General features: G+C 46.4%; 1 protein-coding gene across 1 annotated transcript in view; it reads right to left on the bottom strand.

Moving 5' to 3' along the window:
• Positions 1–17,904, bottom strand: part of agrn (agrin) — a gene marked incomplete at both ends in the record, with an annotated part of 198,329 nt that overhangs the window by 25,864 nt on the left and 154,561 nt on the right. Inside the window, 10 exons of the mRNA XM_080534511.1 lie at positions 264–391; positions 3,171–3,296; positions 4,955–5,353; positions 9,679–9,784; positions 9,971–10,095; positions 12,453–12,596; positions 13,478–13,642; positions 14,089–14,199; positions 16,173–16,278; positions 16,531–16,673. Of these exons, the coding sequence (XP_080390637.1) occupies positions 264–391; positions 3,171–3,296; positions 4,955–5,353; positions 9,679–9,784; positions 9,971–10,095; positions 12,453–12,596; positions 13,478–13,642; positions 14,089–14,199; positions 16,173–16,278; positions 16,531–16,673 (1,553 nt within the window). The remainder of the gene's footprint in view (positions 1–263; positions 392–3,170; positions 3,297–4,954; positions 5,354–9,678; positions 9,785–9,970; positions 10,096–12,452; positions 12,597–13,477; positions 13,643–14,088; positions 14,200–16,172; positions 16,279–16,530; positions 16,674–17,904) is intronic.

Genomic DNA, 17,904 nt, shown 5'->3' with positions numbered 1-17,904 from the left:
GCAAGGGGCGAGATTAGGCCCCAGCGGGTACCAGTGACACCATTTTCAACAGCTGGCAGAGGTGAGTAGCTCTCACACACGTCCCCATTTCAGAGTGGGATGACAAGTGAGGCCCTTGGCTTGATAGACCGCACTACTCCAAATGGAGGTGAAACAGTTCTTATTGAGGACCCTTCCTACTGTTGTAAAGTGCCTTTGGGTCCTAGAAAAGTGCCATATAGATTATATTTACTGAGTATATGTATCATCATGATCATACTCACAACACTCTCGATGCTCCTGGCTGTCTCTCCAAACAGTTCAGACTTGGGGTCTTCCATCTCGGGGGTGTAGAAAACCTCCTGACCCTCCACCTGGTCCAAATGCAGGAAGCCGCTAAACCTCATAGTGGCTGGAAGGGAGGCAGAATGGGCCACACACACACACACACACACACACACAACACACAAGTTACAAAACACGTCCTACTTTCTGTGCAATCGAGGCATGTGTGCCCTCAACCACCCACCATCAGCTTCAAACAGTGACTGTTTGGGGTAGTGCCAGTCTGGGGTTAGTGATGGAAAGTGTGTATGTGTGTGTGGTGGGGGGGTTAGTGTGGTTGTCGTTGATTGGTTGGTTGGTTGGTTGGTTGTGTGGTGGGGCCGAGGGGGGTTGGGGGGCCACAGTGGAGGTGGAAGCAGTGAATTGTGGGATATGGAGGAAGAGGAGTGACAGAAGAGGAGGAAGAAGGGAGGAAGGGTGGAAGAATGGATTAGGGTTTACCAGACCGAGACTCGTCCCAAAAGTTGGCAGAGGCATGGAGGACTGAGTAGAGAGAGATCAGGTTAGACAGCGCACATCACCACAGACAAAAGAACAAGCAAAGAGTGCAAACACACAGACGCAGCAAATGAAAACACTTTCAAAATGTCCCCGCGTTGGCATAGAAAGTCCCCGCTTTGACCTACACGTCTCCCCATTTCACTGCTCAACATCCATCAACTCTCTATGGCATGCTATTGTTCAGGCCAGTCAAGGCAAATGTAAAAGAAGGGAGTTAAATACCACAGAAAGAGGAAAGAGAAAAGAGGGTAAGAGTAAGAGGGGGAGGGCAGCTGCGAGAAGAGAAGAGGAGAGGAATGGAGCTTATGCTGAGGTTTCATGCAGCTCGTAATCAGCTGAAGAAATTGCCCAAATCAATCATGGTGCCCCTGCTCGGGCTCGCCTGGGAAAGGGAAGAGCACTTGTATGATTATCGTGAAAGATAGCCGTAATTGTCTCCTAATGCTGCCAAACCGATGACTGACATAGGCTGGTTAAAATTGCATGATAACGGCCTTTTTTCCCCTCGCCCGACACACATCGATTCAAATCTTATAGGGTTATAAAACAGGAGCAAATGGGGGGAGGTTTGGACGGCATAAAAGGAAAGAAAGAGAGAGAGATCAGACTTTTAATCTGGAGAGAAGACAAACATCAGAGAGGGTGATTTTCTGAGCAAGAGCCATGACGGACAAAAGAGAGAGACGGAGGGAATCTGACTGGAAGATCTGCTTAAACTGTAAAACGTAAAAGGCCATGTTAGTTTAACATGCATGAGGACGAGTTTGCTCTAGTAGCTTTACTATGAATGTCATTAAGTCTTAATACTATATAACATAAACATGAGTATATCATTACTTCAGTTCAGTTAAATACACATTTATGTACAGTAAGTGCACACTTATGTTACATAATATGTTTATGTTAGAACACAGAATTAGAAATGATTTGGACTTTTTAGAGGAACTTCAACACGTTTTAATGGCATACTAACAATATTGTTTAGTAGGCCTCCAAATGACTTCTACTGATGCTTACTGGCATAGCACCATAAAACAGTTAAGCACTACTTGGGGATATATTATCACCAAAAAACCCTCAAAGAAGTAACACTACTTTTCCCTCCACAATGAGTCGCTCATAGAATAGGTCCTGGATGCTGTCATGACAGCTTCAGACGGCTGTGCACCTTTCCCCTGAGAGAGGCTGACACATCGTCAATAAACTGAAAACACAATCAGTGCCAGAGTGGCTCGTCATTTCCATTCTAATGAATGTAATATCAGTTAACTCCTCCTTGGGAGAAATAGCATTGCCGATTGATTATTGCACAAGACGGTCTATCGGTAACACTTAAGTTGAATGAGGTATTGATTGCAGGAGTGACATCGTTGTTTGTGCCGCGCAGGACAGAGGACATCATTTGTGAGTGTTAGTGAATCTGTTGTGAGTAAATCTACTTTAACGCCATAAAGGTATATATTTTAACGTAATACAGGTATATTTCCAGATCGGCTATGAATGTCCGGATTTTGTGCTAGGAGTATACCCCTCTAGACTGGATATTATAAACATACAGCACCATATTTGTATGGATGTATCATTCCATGTACATCACCAGACCCCGTACATTGACACGGTTGGCTGAAAAGTATATTAAAGGGGCTGGCGGACTGAAAAGGTCAGAGGTGACTTTGTGATTCTGTTGGAGTGCATTGTGGGTAGGAGCATCATTAGCATGCTGGGTCTCTCCTCCCTCAACAGGAGGTGCCTATGCATGGCTGCATCAACAAGCCACAGAGGCCGCCGTGCACTAATTTATGTCCACGCGCCGAGCTGTCTCCAGTCTCCAGTCACGCGCTGGCGTGCTTCACTGGGACGGAGAGACTCCATGGCCTGTGGAGTCACACATCTCAAATCTACAGCACGTTCAGAGTGGAGGCGAGGATATAGGGCAGCTGTGTGGAGAGAGAGGCATGACGTTACCTCCCACTATGGAAACACTATGGGAAGGCACTGATTGGCAGAAGTAAAGGTTAGCCTGTGATACATCGGTTAGACTCCTAAGGCGGTTGAAAGAAGGGCAGAGGGGAAAGGGGAGGGAGAGAGAGAAAAGGGCATAAAAGCATGTGCTCCCCCCCTCCCCCGGAGCTTGTTTCCTGTCAAGGTTTCTTCCTACTAGAGAGCTTTTATTTGCACGTGTGCCTATACTTTTTCCAGGCAAACAAATCCAACAACAGCAACAAAAACAAAAACACTATACAAGTTAAATTGGAATTGATTGAGGAAGGTGCTATAGAGAGAAAGGGAGCAGGCCGGGGTGGGTGTAGAGAGGGGGGAAAAGGAAAAGGTTTTGGGGTACTTACAAGGGCAGTTGGTTCCCTCTGAGCTGCTGGAGGCTGTCTTGCCATCAGGGCAGCAGCCAAATTCTGTGTTGTCACATGATGAGCGGTCCTCCGCCGTGGGAAATGTAGTGGCTGCGACTGTGGGATCTGGGGGAGAAGGGGTTCATAATGCTTCATATCTCCTCCCAACAGCTTCATAAGAGTCTCAGAGAGCAGCATCTGGAGCTCGTTTACATCATTTCAGCCAGACTGCACATTAAATGCGCACATACCGTCATGGCAAAGTACTTTGTGATGAGGACTGGCAATAAGTACAGAAAAAAACCCGGCTAATCTCTTCCACTGATTGGCCGATTGTTATCTTTCAAGACTTTCAGAAGAAAATTGCCTTTGCATTGGCCTTGCGGTAAATCAGGGTATCTTTGTTATTTCCACACACATAAAGTGGAGAGGCTCAGAGTGCATGGGGGTAATAGGCTACAGCTGTTCTCTCTTATGGGATGGTTCCTCCGAGGGGCAGCTTTATAGTCACCGGAGAATAGGAATGATCGTCGGGGGCAAACAACTCTGGCTCACTAAACAAAGTCGTAAAGGCGTCAAGAGGGAGGTGTTGTCTTCAAGGACTCTCCGTCTATGGGGGGGTGAAACGTGGTCTGGTCCAGACTGGAAAAACAGCGGGATGACGGGTTGGGTGTCTGCAGGGCATCTGTTTGCCTGTGGCCTGCAGATTTACGGGCACCACGATTGTGTGGGAGGAGGAGTAGTGGCCGTATTACAGCTCAGGGACCACGATTGCTCCACCGGGAGTCAGGAACCGTTATACCGCACCCCTCAGCCCACAGTTACTGTACACACACCCATACACACACACACACACACACACACACACTCTGACACACCCCACCCATTCACACACACACACACACACACACACACGCACACACACACACACACACACACACACACACGCACACAGACACAGACACAGACACAGACACCCCCCTGAAATACCAGGTCTCCTTGGCAGACAGGACATGCGTGTCTCGCGTCAGCGACCGCTCCGGTCGGCTGGTGACAAGAGAATAAATCTGAGAAGGGGGAGGGTGACTGAGGAAGAGCTCATTCCTGTTCCATCAATTCAAGACCGTCAAAGCAAGCTGTTGGGAGACTGTGGGGTCACAGAGCTTCGGAAGGATGGAAAAAAAGGCTGATTGAAAAGGGTTCGTCTATGCTCCCAGGAGTGTGGTGGTTGAGTGGCTTAGACGTAAGGCCAACATGCAGTGAGATTCTACAGTGTCGAGTCATGTTCAGTTCAGTCGCAATGTTAAGGAAAGAAATACTGTATTTCTATCAACCCAGGCTTGACAGAATGCAAGACATAAGCCAATGGTAGCATCAGGTGACTATTGCATAGTCACTGTTCTGTGTTCAGTTGTGTGATATTTATTATTAGAATTATGTGAACATATAATGATATATACATATATGATGGATGTTACTGCAGTGACAGTAAATTCAAGTATGTATATATCTGATCTGCCTGAAATGTAGTTTAATCTCACCTTAAAAGAAATGACACTTTGAAAACACAAAGCCCTCTGTGTTGGTTAGTGTTGATATACTGCACAGTACACACTTTGCATAATATCAGAAGATGGCATGTTTAAATGTATATGATATAGCAATGACACATAACAAACCATGAGCCAGGTCAATACCCCCACTCCATTCTATACTCCCCGCCTACCGACCTAACTCATGCCCCAGTGGCATTATGGGAAATGAAGTGAAAAAGCTTGATTTACCAACTGGCTCTTCTCCACCACTTGCCTCCGGTGCGGCACTACCCTCCTCCACCTCCTCCACCTCCTCATCCTCCTCAGCCTCCTCCTGCTCCTCCTCTTCCACCGGGTCATCTCCGCTGGGCTGCCCGCTCCCCGAGTCCTCGAAGGCGGGTGAGGGGCCAGGGCTGGTGTGGCCGGGAGTGGTGGAGGGGGGTGGCGGCGACTGGTGTTGGGTGTGGTGAGGTGTGGGTGTGGGTGTGCCCCTGACGGGCGGCGGGGCCTCCACGTACAAGCCTGGGGGCCCCTCGGTCTGGTGTGGCGAGGTGAGCCTGACGTGGGCAGTGGAGGGGGTGGTGGTGGCTTGGTGGGTGGTGAAGGGGGGGTAAGGGGTGGGTCGGCCGGCCGGCTCAGTGATGGTTTCTGGGGAGGAAGGGGAGGAAGCAAGGAATGGATGATGGGTAAGCAAAGATGGAAATGCTTTCCTCCCTAAGGTCTTCCTTTTTTTTCACTACTATTTCCCCTTCTTTTACCTGTCACTGCCCCCCCTCCACCCCCTCCACCCACCACACTGTCTCTGGGTCTCAAGTGCCAAAAAAGACTGGTTCTAATCACGTCAGGCTACTGAGTAACCACTGAACATTCCACAGATGAGGCCAGGCTAATTGCAAAAAGTAATACAACCCTAGGCAGATAACTCTGTAAAACCTGGAGGATATTATACACCAAGAAATGAAATGCGTAACCACTGTTAAACATACACTGTCAGATTGTGTGTGTGTCTGTGTGTGTGTGTGTGAGAGAGAGAGTGTGTGTGTGTGTGTGTGTGTGTGTCTATGAATTATATATCCATATTCAAATGTTGCCCTCCTGTAGGGAAGCTTTAATCACACACAGCCAGACCCTCTGGTGATGAATGATTGATATAAATAGGGCAAAAAAGCAGGGTTTAACTCTGGCTTCAAAGACACCAGACTCTGCTTACAGCACACACGCATCCATCACCATGGCAGCCTCGTCAACACACACACACACACACACACACACACACACACACACACACACACAAACATCCAAAAACACTCTCCAAACCATCACAAGAGATGGACCCGCTTTTTTGCAAAGACCGCTATTATCCATGCAAAAGCTTTGGTACAAAGGAGGGACAAATATTCTCTGATAAAACTGATAAATAGGACAAAAACTCCTGAGGGGCAGAATTGAGTGGAGCTGGCAACGAGACACCGCGCAAGTTAGTCGAGCCGAGCCAAGCAGGCACGCCGATATTGTGGCACCAACTTTACTCTTGTGTGTAGAGAAGGAGGAGAAGCGTACACTGTATACTTGAGTCTCATTGGAGTTCTGCTAACATTATGCGTAGGATTTAATTGCACAGTAATAATCTCCTATTTGATCGGCAATTACGCCATGAGGTGTGAAATGTGATACCTTGACGAGGTGCTAGGATATAATCAGGCACCCCCGCTATCTCCCACCTTGCTAAGCTTGAAGAGGAGGCAGGGAGCCCGGGAGAGATACAGTATGTCAGCTTAGCCTCAGAGAGAGAGAGAGAGACAGATAGATAGATAGATAAGGAGAGAGAGAGAGAGAGCGCTGTGGCACACTTTACCTTTCCTCTTGGCTAAATCTGTCACTCAGGTGCCAAGCCTTGCGTTGGCGCCAGGGGAGCGGGTGTCTGGGTGTACGTGCGTGCTGAACGCCGAGCCCAAAGATGCAAGCGTGAGTAACACAAAAAAAAAGAAAGAAAGAAGGAACGACTGGCAGCCCAGTCAGTTTAGTGGAAGCTTCCCTTAATCAGGTTTAACGCTCCATTTGCGTTTTTTTTTCTTCCCCTAAGAGGCAGGCGGTAGGCGGTAATATTGTCAGGAGAAAAAAAATCATTGTCATCTTGGCTTGTCTCAGCTGTGTAGTTATCTTTGAAAGGCGGTTATTAAGGTTGTTTGCGGTGTCGGCCATGCTCAGTGGGGAGGAGGAATTCGATATTGGAAAGTGACAAGAAAAAATAAAGAGAAGGGAGGAAAAAGCAGGAGGAGAAATAGTGTGAAAGGGAGAGAGAGAGATGTGAAATGAGGGACAATGTAATTTTTTTTTAATATATATATATATATATATGAGGGTGGAAAGAGGGATAAAAAAAAGTGTAAATAAATGAGAGAAAATTGGAGGACGGAGGAATAGAGGGACAGGACAAGAGAGCTCACACTCACATTCAGGCAGAGGGCTGCTAGTGCCATATGCTTGCGTTCGCTGCCAATTTGCTGCAAACCTACAGGTGTTGACACCATATGGGGGAAACCAGGCCACCGCCAACATTTGGGCACTTTCAGTGCCAGAAATTTCTCATTTGCTCAAATGCCCTCCTTTAATGGCTTGTACCTCTCATTCTTTCACTGGTTTCTCCTGGATTGCTTCATATATCGCTCCCTATGACACAGCCAGAAGCAGCTATGCTGTACACTCTCTGTGTATGTCCCTTAGCAGAGGCACTTCTGTGAGCTTGGTCAGATCAGAGCTTCTTAGCAGTAGCATTTGATGTCGTTTCTACACAACTTGGATAAGGGGGTGGATTTCCCTAGCATTAGCCATTAGCAACGAGGTACAGTAGGATCTAGGAGGGTTACATCAGAATTGTTTTCGTTGCTCTTACGATAAGAGTTAGATAAGATCAACGTTTATTTGCATTAGCTGCTAGCAACTCTTATTTCTGTTGAAGCTGCATGCATAGGCGCTCAGCAGTCTGACACTTAAGCAGTTGCCATTGAGGTTGTTTCTGTTAGCGCTGCATCTGATCAACGGGAGGCGAAGGGAGGGGGTATGAGGTGGCTTGGGGAGGAAGCGCTAATGCTAATTCGCACCCAGTCACACGTGAAATGAGCTTGTGATCTAACCCCCCAACCTGGGGGCGGCGGAGGACCCGCTACCCAAGGCGTGACCGCATCCGGGGGAAGAAATTAAAACAACCGCTGTTACTGTCAGAGGCCCGAGTATTCATCTGACATCCCCTTCAGGTTTATAGAGAGAGAGAGAGCAGCAAGTCCCTGCAAGAAACTCCTGTCCCCCTCCAGCACAACACCACACTAGGTAAGGGATTACACACTACCCACATCTCAATCGCCAGGCAACAAAGAGGGAATCTGACTCAATCTTGGTACTCATTTGTTCTGCAATCCTGGCATTGAAGCTGCAATCACCGGGTGTTCTTGCACTTTATTAAAGTGCTGTCCATCTCTTCTAGAGGAAACTACTGTAGCACTGTATTACTGTAGTATACCTGAAGGTAGGAGAAGCATCACATGGTGGAGCCTCTAAAGCACCTGACCTACTCCAGGTCTGACAAACTGTACCATCAAGACCAGCAGGAAGGGAGGCAGAAGACTTGTTCTCTCTTGAATGGCCGTTTTTCGCTTGAGGTGAACGAAACGTTTTTACACACAAAAATGCTGGGCACCTGGCACTGGCGAGTGGCCAAGAGCACACAGCTGGCAGCGCCCGCCTTCCCATGCCTGCTGCTAGCACCTCCCAGCTCAACGCTGTGCCTGTAGGCCCACGCATGACACGAGCTAGGACTTGGCTCAAACACATCCCCCCATACGTGAAAGCCATAGCCTTGGCCCTTGTGCCAGCGCTCACTACCACACTCTGCCCAGAGGGTGGAGATGGAAGGGAGGTGAGGATGCCCACACTCTCTTCTCCTTTTCTCCTACTCTCCCCATACTCAAGGCATCTAGCCAAACCCCCCGTGATAACGGAGCAGTGGTGCACTCCATCCAGCTAAAAGCTGCGACAGGATTGAAGAATTTCCCACAGAGAGTCTTGGAGTTAAACCTCCCTAATCCCCACAGGGGTGTAGGGAATCAAACAGTGAAATGTCACCCCTTTCTACTGGGATTTCAAGGCTCAGGCTCCAGCCCAATTGCAGGTCTCTATCTACAGGGGAGCATCTGTTTTTCCCTTCCTTTCACCTCTCAGCCACAGTGTTGGTTTCACTTGCTATGACAATATTATTGTTATTATTATTATTATATTATATAGTAATAATAATAATAATAATAATAATAATAACAACAATAATAACAATAATAATACAACTTTATTTTAACAGGGGTGTCCCACTGAGACCAAGGTCTCTTTTTCAGGGGAGCCCTGCTTACATTAAAATACCTTAAATTAAAATGATATTGCGTGACATAAGCCTACTACAAACAATTCATTACATGAATAACATTAATAATACAACGATCACGAGCAGGAAGGATGATGGCTGACCATGAAAACTCTGACCGTGACCCAGCTGTTCTGAGTGCTCACAGGTACACAATAAACCCGCCAGATGTGTGCTATTTACACAACAAGGCAGTTCTTTCACTGGCATAACGGAGCGTCCACAATATACTGCACATCCTACAACATGAGGAAATGAAAACACATCGAGTAGATATTGAGTGAGGTCTACAAAATTACAAATGTATTATCCATACAGCAGATGGGATTAATACAATGTTAGCTCCCTATCAAGGCTACTTTGGTGAAATAGAAGTTGAGGCAGTATCCCAGCACAACAAGCATCCTAAGGTGTTGTCTCTTTTACTTTGACACCGAGGCCAGAGAGAGAGAGAGGACAGTCAGTCTTTGGATGCCTGTGGCATTATTCATTATCTTTTCATAGGGGTCTGACAGCAACAGTTGGACATGCCATGTATGATGTATGAAGGTTAGACGGGGCTCACCTGTGCACTGGCCAAAGTGTTCCACTGTGATGTCCTTGTCCTGCCTACAGGCAATGGTTCTCAGCTGGCACTGGTCAGCATAGGTCACCCCATCAGAGCCGCACACCTGCCACGGAAAGGTAGACATTCAGTGAAACAGAAAGGCAGCATGTTCTCTCTCCCCATGGCTACCGATGGACAGACTAAATGCTGATTTGAAGTTCATTAACTCCAGTTGTTGAGTTCTAAATTCTGTAATTGATTGATGAGCATTGGATTGATCGATCATATGGAAGACAGGTTAATGTGCCACCTTGGTTTTGTTCTTCTCGTCACAGTCGGGGGAGGGGCATTCGCAGTGGGCTTGGCCGTTGACTTCTACACACGATGCACCAAACTTGCAGTCCAACTCCTCACATGAAGCTGGGGCTTCAGGACCTGAATGGGAATGAAGGGTTTGAGTCAAGTTGTTGGGCAATGGATAGGCAGCTGCTATCAACAACCCTTCAGAACAATGGGTATTCACTATCAGGGTGATTTTCAAAGAAACGTAGAAGATGACGTTTGCTGACGTTTTCCTGCACCCACACTGCGCCTATGTATTAAGAAGCTATTTTCAAAGACCATTCTATGTTGCACTTCATCAAGAAGTGAGCACAAAAACAGGCATACACTCCTTTAAATAACTTGTGCACCTCACTTATCATTTACAATGGACTGTGACTTGGAAGGGGGGAAATCCAGGTCAGAAAACTTTACCTCAAATGAAATCAAGCATTTGCTAGACTTAACAATTGAAAACAAAGATTTACTTCAAAGTGGGAAATTTAGTTCATCATCAAAAGAGAGAATCTGGCAAATAATCACCAACAAAAAAATGCTACATCCCTATCAAAAACACATTTTAAAAAGTTTGCTGATTTAAAACTAAGAGCTAAAGATAAACATTCAACATGCTCCCTTGAAACTGGCACCAGTGGGGGACGGAGACGAGTGCAGAGTTGTTTTGCAAAACAACCATATCGTCCAAAACATTGGCCAAGAGAGTAAAAATCGTTAAAACCTCAGATTGCTGGCATACTGTATCTTGTGCTGTCTGTGTCTGTGTCTTGTGCTGCAATGTCCGGAATCGAAGCCTAAGAACTTTACTCTCTTACACTTGTGTAATGTGACGTAGTATATAAGTTTGGCATAATAACTAGTACTAAAACTGATATTTATGATCTTTAGTTAAAATTACCATATGCCAATTTGCCAACAATCATAGGTTATGCTAATGTAGAATCGTTTTATATTAGAGTAGGGTGGTTTTACATTTTTGAGACTGTTACATTTAAATGTAACCGCAGTTTGCGGTTTAACGGTGGGATTCAAAATCACATTGTAGGTTTTTGACGGAGCAGCCAATTTCAAATGATGAATTTGTGAAAGGTGGCCCAAAGCCCTATCCAGGCACGTCGTTAGCTCTGGGCATTGGAGGCTCGAGCTCTGAGTGTTTTCTGAATTAAAAAAACAAAACTTTTTTTTTAAAGATTTGTTTGATCTTTTATAAAAAAACTCAATAAACATATTGTTTAAAAAAAGAAAGTCGGCATCTACCACATCGCCATCGGTTTAGACTCGAGCATGGCCGTCGATTTAGCGCAAGCTACCACCTGTTAATCAAAAACTCTGCTACCCACCCCAACCCGTCGAAAACGTGTGCTGGGCTAAGCCCCTGATGTTTCAAGATCAATATATATATCACTGTTTGCACAAACTCAAAAGTTTTTATGTCAATAGAAAACAAATTAATTAATTAATTCTATATTTGTTTGGCCTGCCGTCTAGGCACTGATGTCTTGTTTGTTCTCCAAAGGAACACGTTTGAAGCCTTGCCGCACCATAGGGTTGCATCAGCAGCAGCCGTAGCAACAGGGGCTTGAGCCAAGAATCCTACCCACGAGCCTTTGGGCTCTGAATGTGGGCTCTTTGCATTGACATCACAGCCGTGTGAGCCCCTCCTGCTCTGCTTTCATGTGCCCCACTCTCTTTTCATCTGCCAGTGTGCCACGGTGCACCACTGCTGTGCTGGGACTATTGACTTCATTAAGCACTTCCTGTCGATACCTGACTGTGGGTCTTAATGAGACACCGCCAGGCAGACACAGTGGGGCTCAACATCCCCTCAACTGTAGTTATGGATGTGAAGCTACCCTCACTCATGCAATCAATTTAATATTTGAATGGGGGCAGGATATCTGTCTAATAGAGGGCTTCAATAACTTACATAAACAGTATGAAATGATTGGTGAGTAGCTGCAAAATAAACTGCAGGACATAATTACTGAGCTTGTACTGTGCTTGCTATTTCACGACTTCTATATACAGTCTGCATTTTCCTAGATTAACAACTAACAAGTTACACCTGCAACAACAGCGATTGTGCAGCAGCCTTTCCACTGCTTCCTACTATAGATGATGCAGGTGGCTCTAGAAAAAGGCCCTCAGAAATGAATACGCTGCTGTGAGGCAGATACCTGGATTAGAGCAGTGACAGAGACAAGATGAGATGAGAGAGTGTGTGTGTGTGTGTGTGTGTGTGCGCACGTGTGTGTGTGTGTGTGTGTGTGCGTGAGTGCATGTGAGTGTGTGTGAATGCGTGTGTGCGTGAATGCATGTGAGTGTGTGTGCATGTGCGTGCGTGTGCGTGCATGTGTGTGTGTGTGTGTGTGAGTGGGGGCTGAGGGTTGCCACGCTCTGCCGGTGGCGCGGCGAGGGGAGCAGGTGGTGTGCGTCAGCGGTGGCTCCTCTACCTTTGTCGCAGCCACTCATGCCCATCTTGCTGCCGTCGGGGCACACGTTGCACTTCATGCCCTTCAGCCCCGTCTTGCAGGAGCACAGGCCTGACATCTGCTCACAATCGTCCCTCACGGAGCCCAGCCCGTCACAGTTACACGCTGCCCAGGGAGAGAGGCCAGGAGGGTGGGGGAAAGAGTGCAGGGGGAGAGGAGGAACAGGGAAAGAAACATGGATGAGGAGAGAGAGAGAGAGAGAGAGAGAGAGAGAGAGAGAGAGAGAGAGAGAGAGAGAGAGAGAGAGAAGAGAGGGCACAGAATTAAACTCAGCCTGTTCACTTAAATGCATCTCTCGTACTCGTATTTTCTTTCCCTCTTTCTCTCTCACAGACAGACACATGCATGCCGCACACACACACACACACACACACACACACACACACACACACACACACACACACACACACAGAGGCAGACGTGACCCCTGGTTGGTTGTTATCAGAGGCTGGGGTCAGGGATAGTTCAGGCTGAGGCCAGACCACCCTGGGGGGTGAGAGAGGACGGGAGGACGAGGCAACAGGATCCCTGTTAAAGACACTCCAGCCCCTACGGGTAGACATCAACCCCATCACGTTCCTGGAACCAATGCTTGTTATTCCACTGCTGAATGTTAGACTGACGTGTTCTGTTTGCTTGTCCGTGAGTAGACTTTGCAAGTCGGCCTGACACAAAAGCTCTGAGGATCTTGGACTATAATGCCAAGTCGCTTTCAGCAGCCAGGTAGGATAGTCAGTGGCTGTATTGCATCACATGGCCGCAAACAAGAAATGCTGACAAAGCCTATATTTTTGTGACAGTAAAGCAATATTAATATTTGGTTATATTTCTTCTTTACTGCATACTGATGCCTCCGGCTGCAATAAACCTACTCAAACTTTTAAAAGTGAAATACTGTTTACATTTCCATTTTCATTATTCGGAAACAGCAAATGCCTAGCCGTGAGCTGAAGGAAAAGGACAGGGGGTAGTGTATGGTGTCTTACGTGTGCAGCCACTCATGTTCTCGGTGACGATGCCGCGGAAGTTCCAGAAGCCCGGCTCGCAGCGGTCACACTTCTGTCCCCCGACACCGGGCTTACAGGAGCACTGTCCGCTGGCCGGGTCACATGTCCCCTTATAGGAGCCGTAGGCGTTGCACTGGCAGGTGCCTAAAGAACATCAAGGACAGCCAGTCTTTAAACAGTGCTGGATATACAGGGGCACGGGGAGTCGTGGACCACAACATATGGATCTGAAGACGTCCTTAAAATAGGTGCTACAGTATGTTGATTATGTTCATCAATTAAGTAATGTCGCAATGGATGATATAATGCATTTGCATTTGGACCTCACACCTTATTGAGCTCATCCTATATAACCTCTTTCACAAATTTACCTTCACATATTTACATTTACCATAACCTATATCACTTTATGTTCATATAGAATACAGGATTCCACAGTAGTCTCATATCTTACCTATGTATGCATGGGAGAATATAGTACGAAAATCATGCAGTAATGATAATGATAATATCCACTGATTTCTGTTGTCTTTAGCATGGAGGTCCGTTTCTCTGACCTTTAGGTCAGATGACAGAGTGAAACCACTTACTGGGGCATCCGGCCAGTCCTACACCAAGGGCAGCTATCTTGTTGTCCAGACAACAACCGTACACCGACAGACTGCAGTGTTTCGGCGCTGTCAACTCGGGAGGGGACGTGGCTGAATTAGATGCTGACGGGTTTGGACAGAGGACGGAACAAAAGCGGGGGAGGAAAAAAGGGGAAAAAATAACATTTAGAATGATTGCGAAGGCACTTTAAAGTGGAATTAGATGACACTATCTCTGAACAACATGCAACTTTTTTTTACCGAACAATGAGACTGGCTGGAGGGATAGAGGTGGAAAAGCTGTTGTCTGGCTTCCAGATAACAATTCTATTTTCACTCCCTGACAATGACTCAAAATCAGTGGGAAAATGATGCTATTACCTCCCATGAAAACAAACAATGGTGTTCCCAGTGGATTTGCAACAGCTGACATTTGCCACATCCTAGGAGGCCTATTCTCTTGATTTGTTCTCATTCGAAATTGCGGAACGTGACGCACCACTACAACCTCGGAAAAAGCATCTGCTGTTGAACATGATAGACTGTGCAAATGTGTGTGTCTGTACGTGTAGATGTTTTGTCTGTATGCTCATGCCAGCGTTCATAGCGATGTGACAGCTCGAATAGAAAACCGCATTCTGCACTCCCAAAACAAATATGTCACAAAACGAAGCAGTTTTCGTAGAAGAAAAAAAAAAAGAGTGGAGAAAGGGAAGGAGGAGGAAAGGAGGGAGGGGGGTTGTTCATCGGCCAAGGCAAAGATATTATCGTTCAAACTATATCTGGGGCCTTGGAACGAAATGGCCGCCATTGGTGGAAATGAGAGGACATCTCTCTCTCTCTCCCTCTCTTTCGCTTGTGTTCCTCATTTTTTAGTTCAGAGGCTGTCGATACAGGGCCATAAATCACACTGTTGCTGGTGTGGATATGAGCCAAAGCCTAATGGTGATGGCTCACAGGCTCTTTTTCCAGTGCTTGCCCACTCCAGAGATGGGCTTTGGACACAGTTCATTAACTTGCCACATTCCAGCATTTCTGCTGTACTATCTGTACTGAGCCTATTAGGACCAAAGGAACTTTTAATTTCATGTGTTCCCTTCAAGGGTTTTTCTTCTTCAGTGGCCATTGTCTGGCACAATGCAGTTCTCTTATGTGGCACATTACTCTTTCATTCTCGAGGTCTAGTGCCGCTGCCCTGTGGTAAGTATAGCTAGCCGTGGTATCTTTACAAGGGGAGAATTGAGTGCCTGTGCACATCATTTTAGTATATCATATTGAGTATTTTCTCAAAGCTCTGGAGATTGCATGACTGGATTCACTGACCCAGTTATCTGATCTAAACTGTCAAGTAGGACAGTTTGAAACTTCTTTCAGCAATGAAAACAGCTGTCAAACAAGAAACATTTCTTACAAGCATGTTAAAGACAAAACATGTTTTACATTTGTTAACATCATGTTGAGGTCAAAACCCCTTTATTTCCTGTTTGTGTAATCTGCCGGTGCTTGCTTATTGTAAGGCTTGGAGGTCAAACCGTGGTCTAAGTGAAGTTCCCCCATGCATAGAAAATGAAGGCGGCAATGAGATTCCCATTGATCTAAGCTTTTTGCCAATGGAAGAAGACGGCCCAAAGCTTTCGCACCAATGCAGAACTCCTAAAAAAAGGATTGATTATCCGCGGACAGCGGAGAAGCGTGACAGCGCTCAACCCATAGAGCTGTGAAGCCAGAGCCTTGCTCTCTCTCTCTCTCTCTAACTCTCTCCATCCTACTCCTTCTGGCCCGCAGGGAACCAAACAGACTGAGACTGTAGAGTGATCACACAGAATCTCCTATGTGCCTTTTTGCTTCGCTCTAGCCCACAGAAGCATCTCTATACTGCTGAAGTTAGAGCTCCTCATTTGCACAGCCATGGCAAAAGACTCCAGCAGAACTAGCTTTCCCTACCGAGCCACCAGCCCTATTGTCTGTAGTGGCAGTTGTGGAGCAGTGAATAAGGGATGATCGTTGTGTTGAGCAGTAGGCAATTATAAGAAGGCAGGTCGGCATCCCGAACGATTGATTGGCACACCAAGGAGGCTGCTTACTTGTGCAGGGTCCCTGACTTTGGATCAGCAGGTGCTCCTGTCTTTCACACCTGGCCTTCTTTAACTCGCACTCGTTGCTGTACGTCTGTCCATCTGAGCCGCACACCTGAGGAGAATTACACTTGTGATCTGAGTCATGCTCAGACAAATGGCCCTCAGTTGCAGTATAGATTTATTTTCAAGGACTAGATACATTATTCATCGTTACAGCCTGTGGTACAGGTGCATTTCAATAAGAAAATGCCATTGCACTAATAGTGAATCCTAATGTATCAAATCGGATTCAAAACATTTCAGTCGGAATAAAAAGAAAAACATTGTGGAGAGCTGTTGTTTGGCTGGTTGAGTAGAGGCCTACCTGGTTGCGAGGCACACTATGGCAGGTGAAGTCACAGACACAGCGGTCGTCTTCAGCGTCCTCGTCCCATGAGCCTCCGAAAGTGCGACACCGGCCCTGTTCACAGCTCTCAACGCCTGAGCCTGAGCCCCCTGAGCCACACTCTGTAGAGACAGACACAGAGACAGACAGACAGACAGACAGACAGACAGACAGACAGAGAGAGGGAGAGAGAGAGATAGACAGTGTGAGAGAGAGAGGGGGAGAGAGAGAGAGAGAGAGATAGACAGTGTGAGAGAGAGAGAGAGAGAGGGAGAGAGAGAGGGAGAGAGAGAGAGAGAGATAGAGAGAGAGATAGAGAGATAGACAGTGTGAGAGAGAGAGAGGGAGAGAGAGAGAGAGAGAGAGAGAGAGGGAGAGAGGGAGAGAGAGAGATAGACAGTGTGAGAGAGAGAGAGAGAGAGAGAGAGAGGGAGAGAGGGAGAGAGAGAGATAGACAGTGTGAGAGAGAGAGAGAGAGAGAGAGAGAGAGAGAGAGAGAGTGAGAGGGAGGAAGGGAGGGGGGACGAAGGGAGAGAGAGAGAGAGAAAGAATGGAAATGTTTATTATCAATCCAACTCAGACACATTGAGCAAATATCATGTCTTGGGTATGAGAGTAAAGAAGCCTAAAAACGTTAAGGCCAAAGGCTTGCCAGGGTGTTTATACATTCATAGCATGTAAGACCTGGTTATTGAAATTGTATTCACGCTGGCGCTGATATTGAACCAAAGGCTCTGCTGGAAGTATAAGATAATGACCGACCATGGAGAGGACCAGCGATAGACAAAATAAATTATGAGCAACATCCCCGCCACCAGTGATGCATCCTTTACATTTCAATTAAAGCTAAGTAAGGAGGGAAGCGTATATTAACACTCGTCTCCCTACATGTCGGCATCAATGTGAAGGGCTGTTTCATGGACACAGATTTCCTGATATGAGAATACCACTAATTGCACAGCGTTCCATAAGATCTAATTATCAATTCAGACTTCAAGAGGAAGTTGTTCAGCAGCTTTTTATCAGCGACCCTGGATGGTAAACTTTCGATTTACTCAAAACGGTACACTTCACTGGATCGAACATGCCTTTATAAAGCCGACCTTGTGGCTCTTTTGTAAATAGCTCTCAGTAGAGGTGTAACAAGGACCAGCCGACACCTGGACCATTGATCTGAACCTAAGAGAGGTGCTGGGTTGCAGTGTGAAACCACAACATGTAGAATGTACAGGAGAAATAGGTAGTGAACTTGAAGAGAATAATAATAATAATAATAATAACCTTTATTTGTATAGCACTTTTCCTGCAAACGTTGCAGCTCAAAGTGCTTTAATAAATAAATAAGAGAAATTT

This window comes from Nansenia antarctica (genome assembly GCF_963989245.1).
Source record: "Nansenia antarctica genome assembly, chromosome: 6".
Classification (NCBI taxonomy): Eukaryota; Metazoa; Chordata; class Actinopteri; order Argentiniformes; family Microstomatidae; genus Nansenia; species Nansenia antarctica.
Note: the sequence above shows the minus strand (reverse complement) of the source record. Positions and strands in the feature narration are given on the sequence as shown.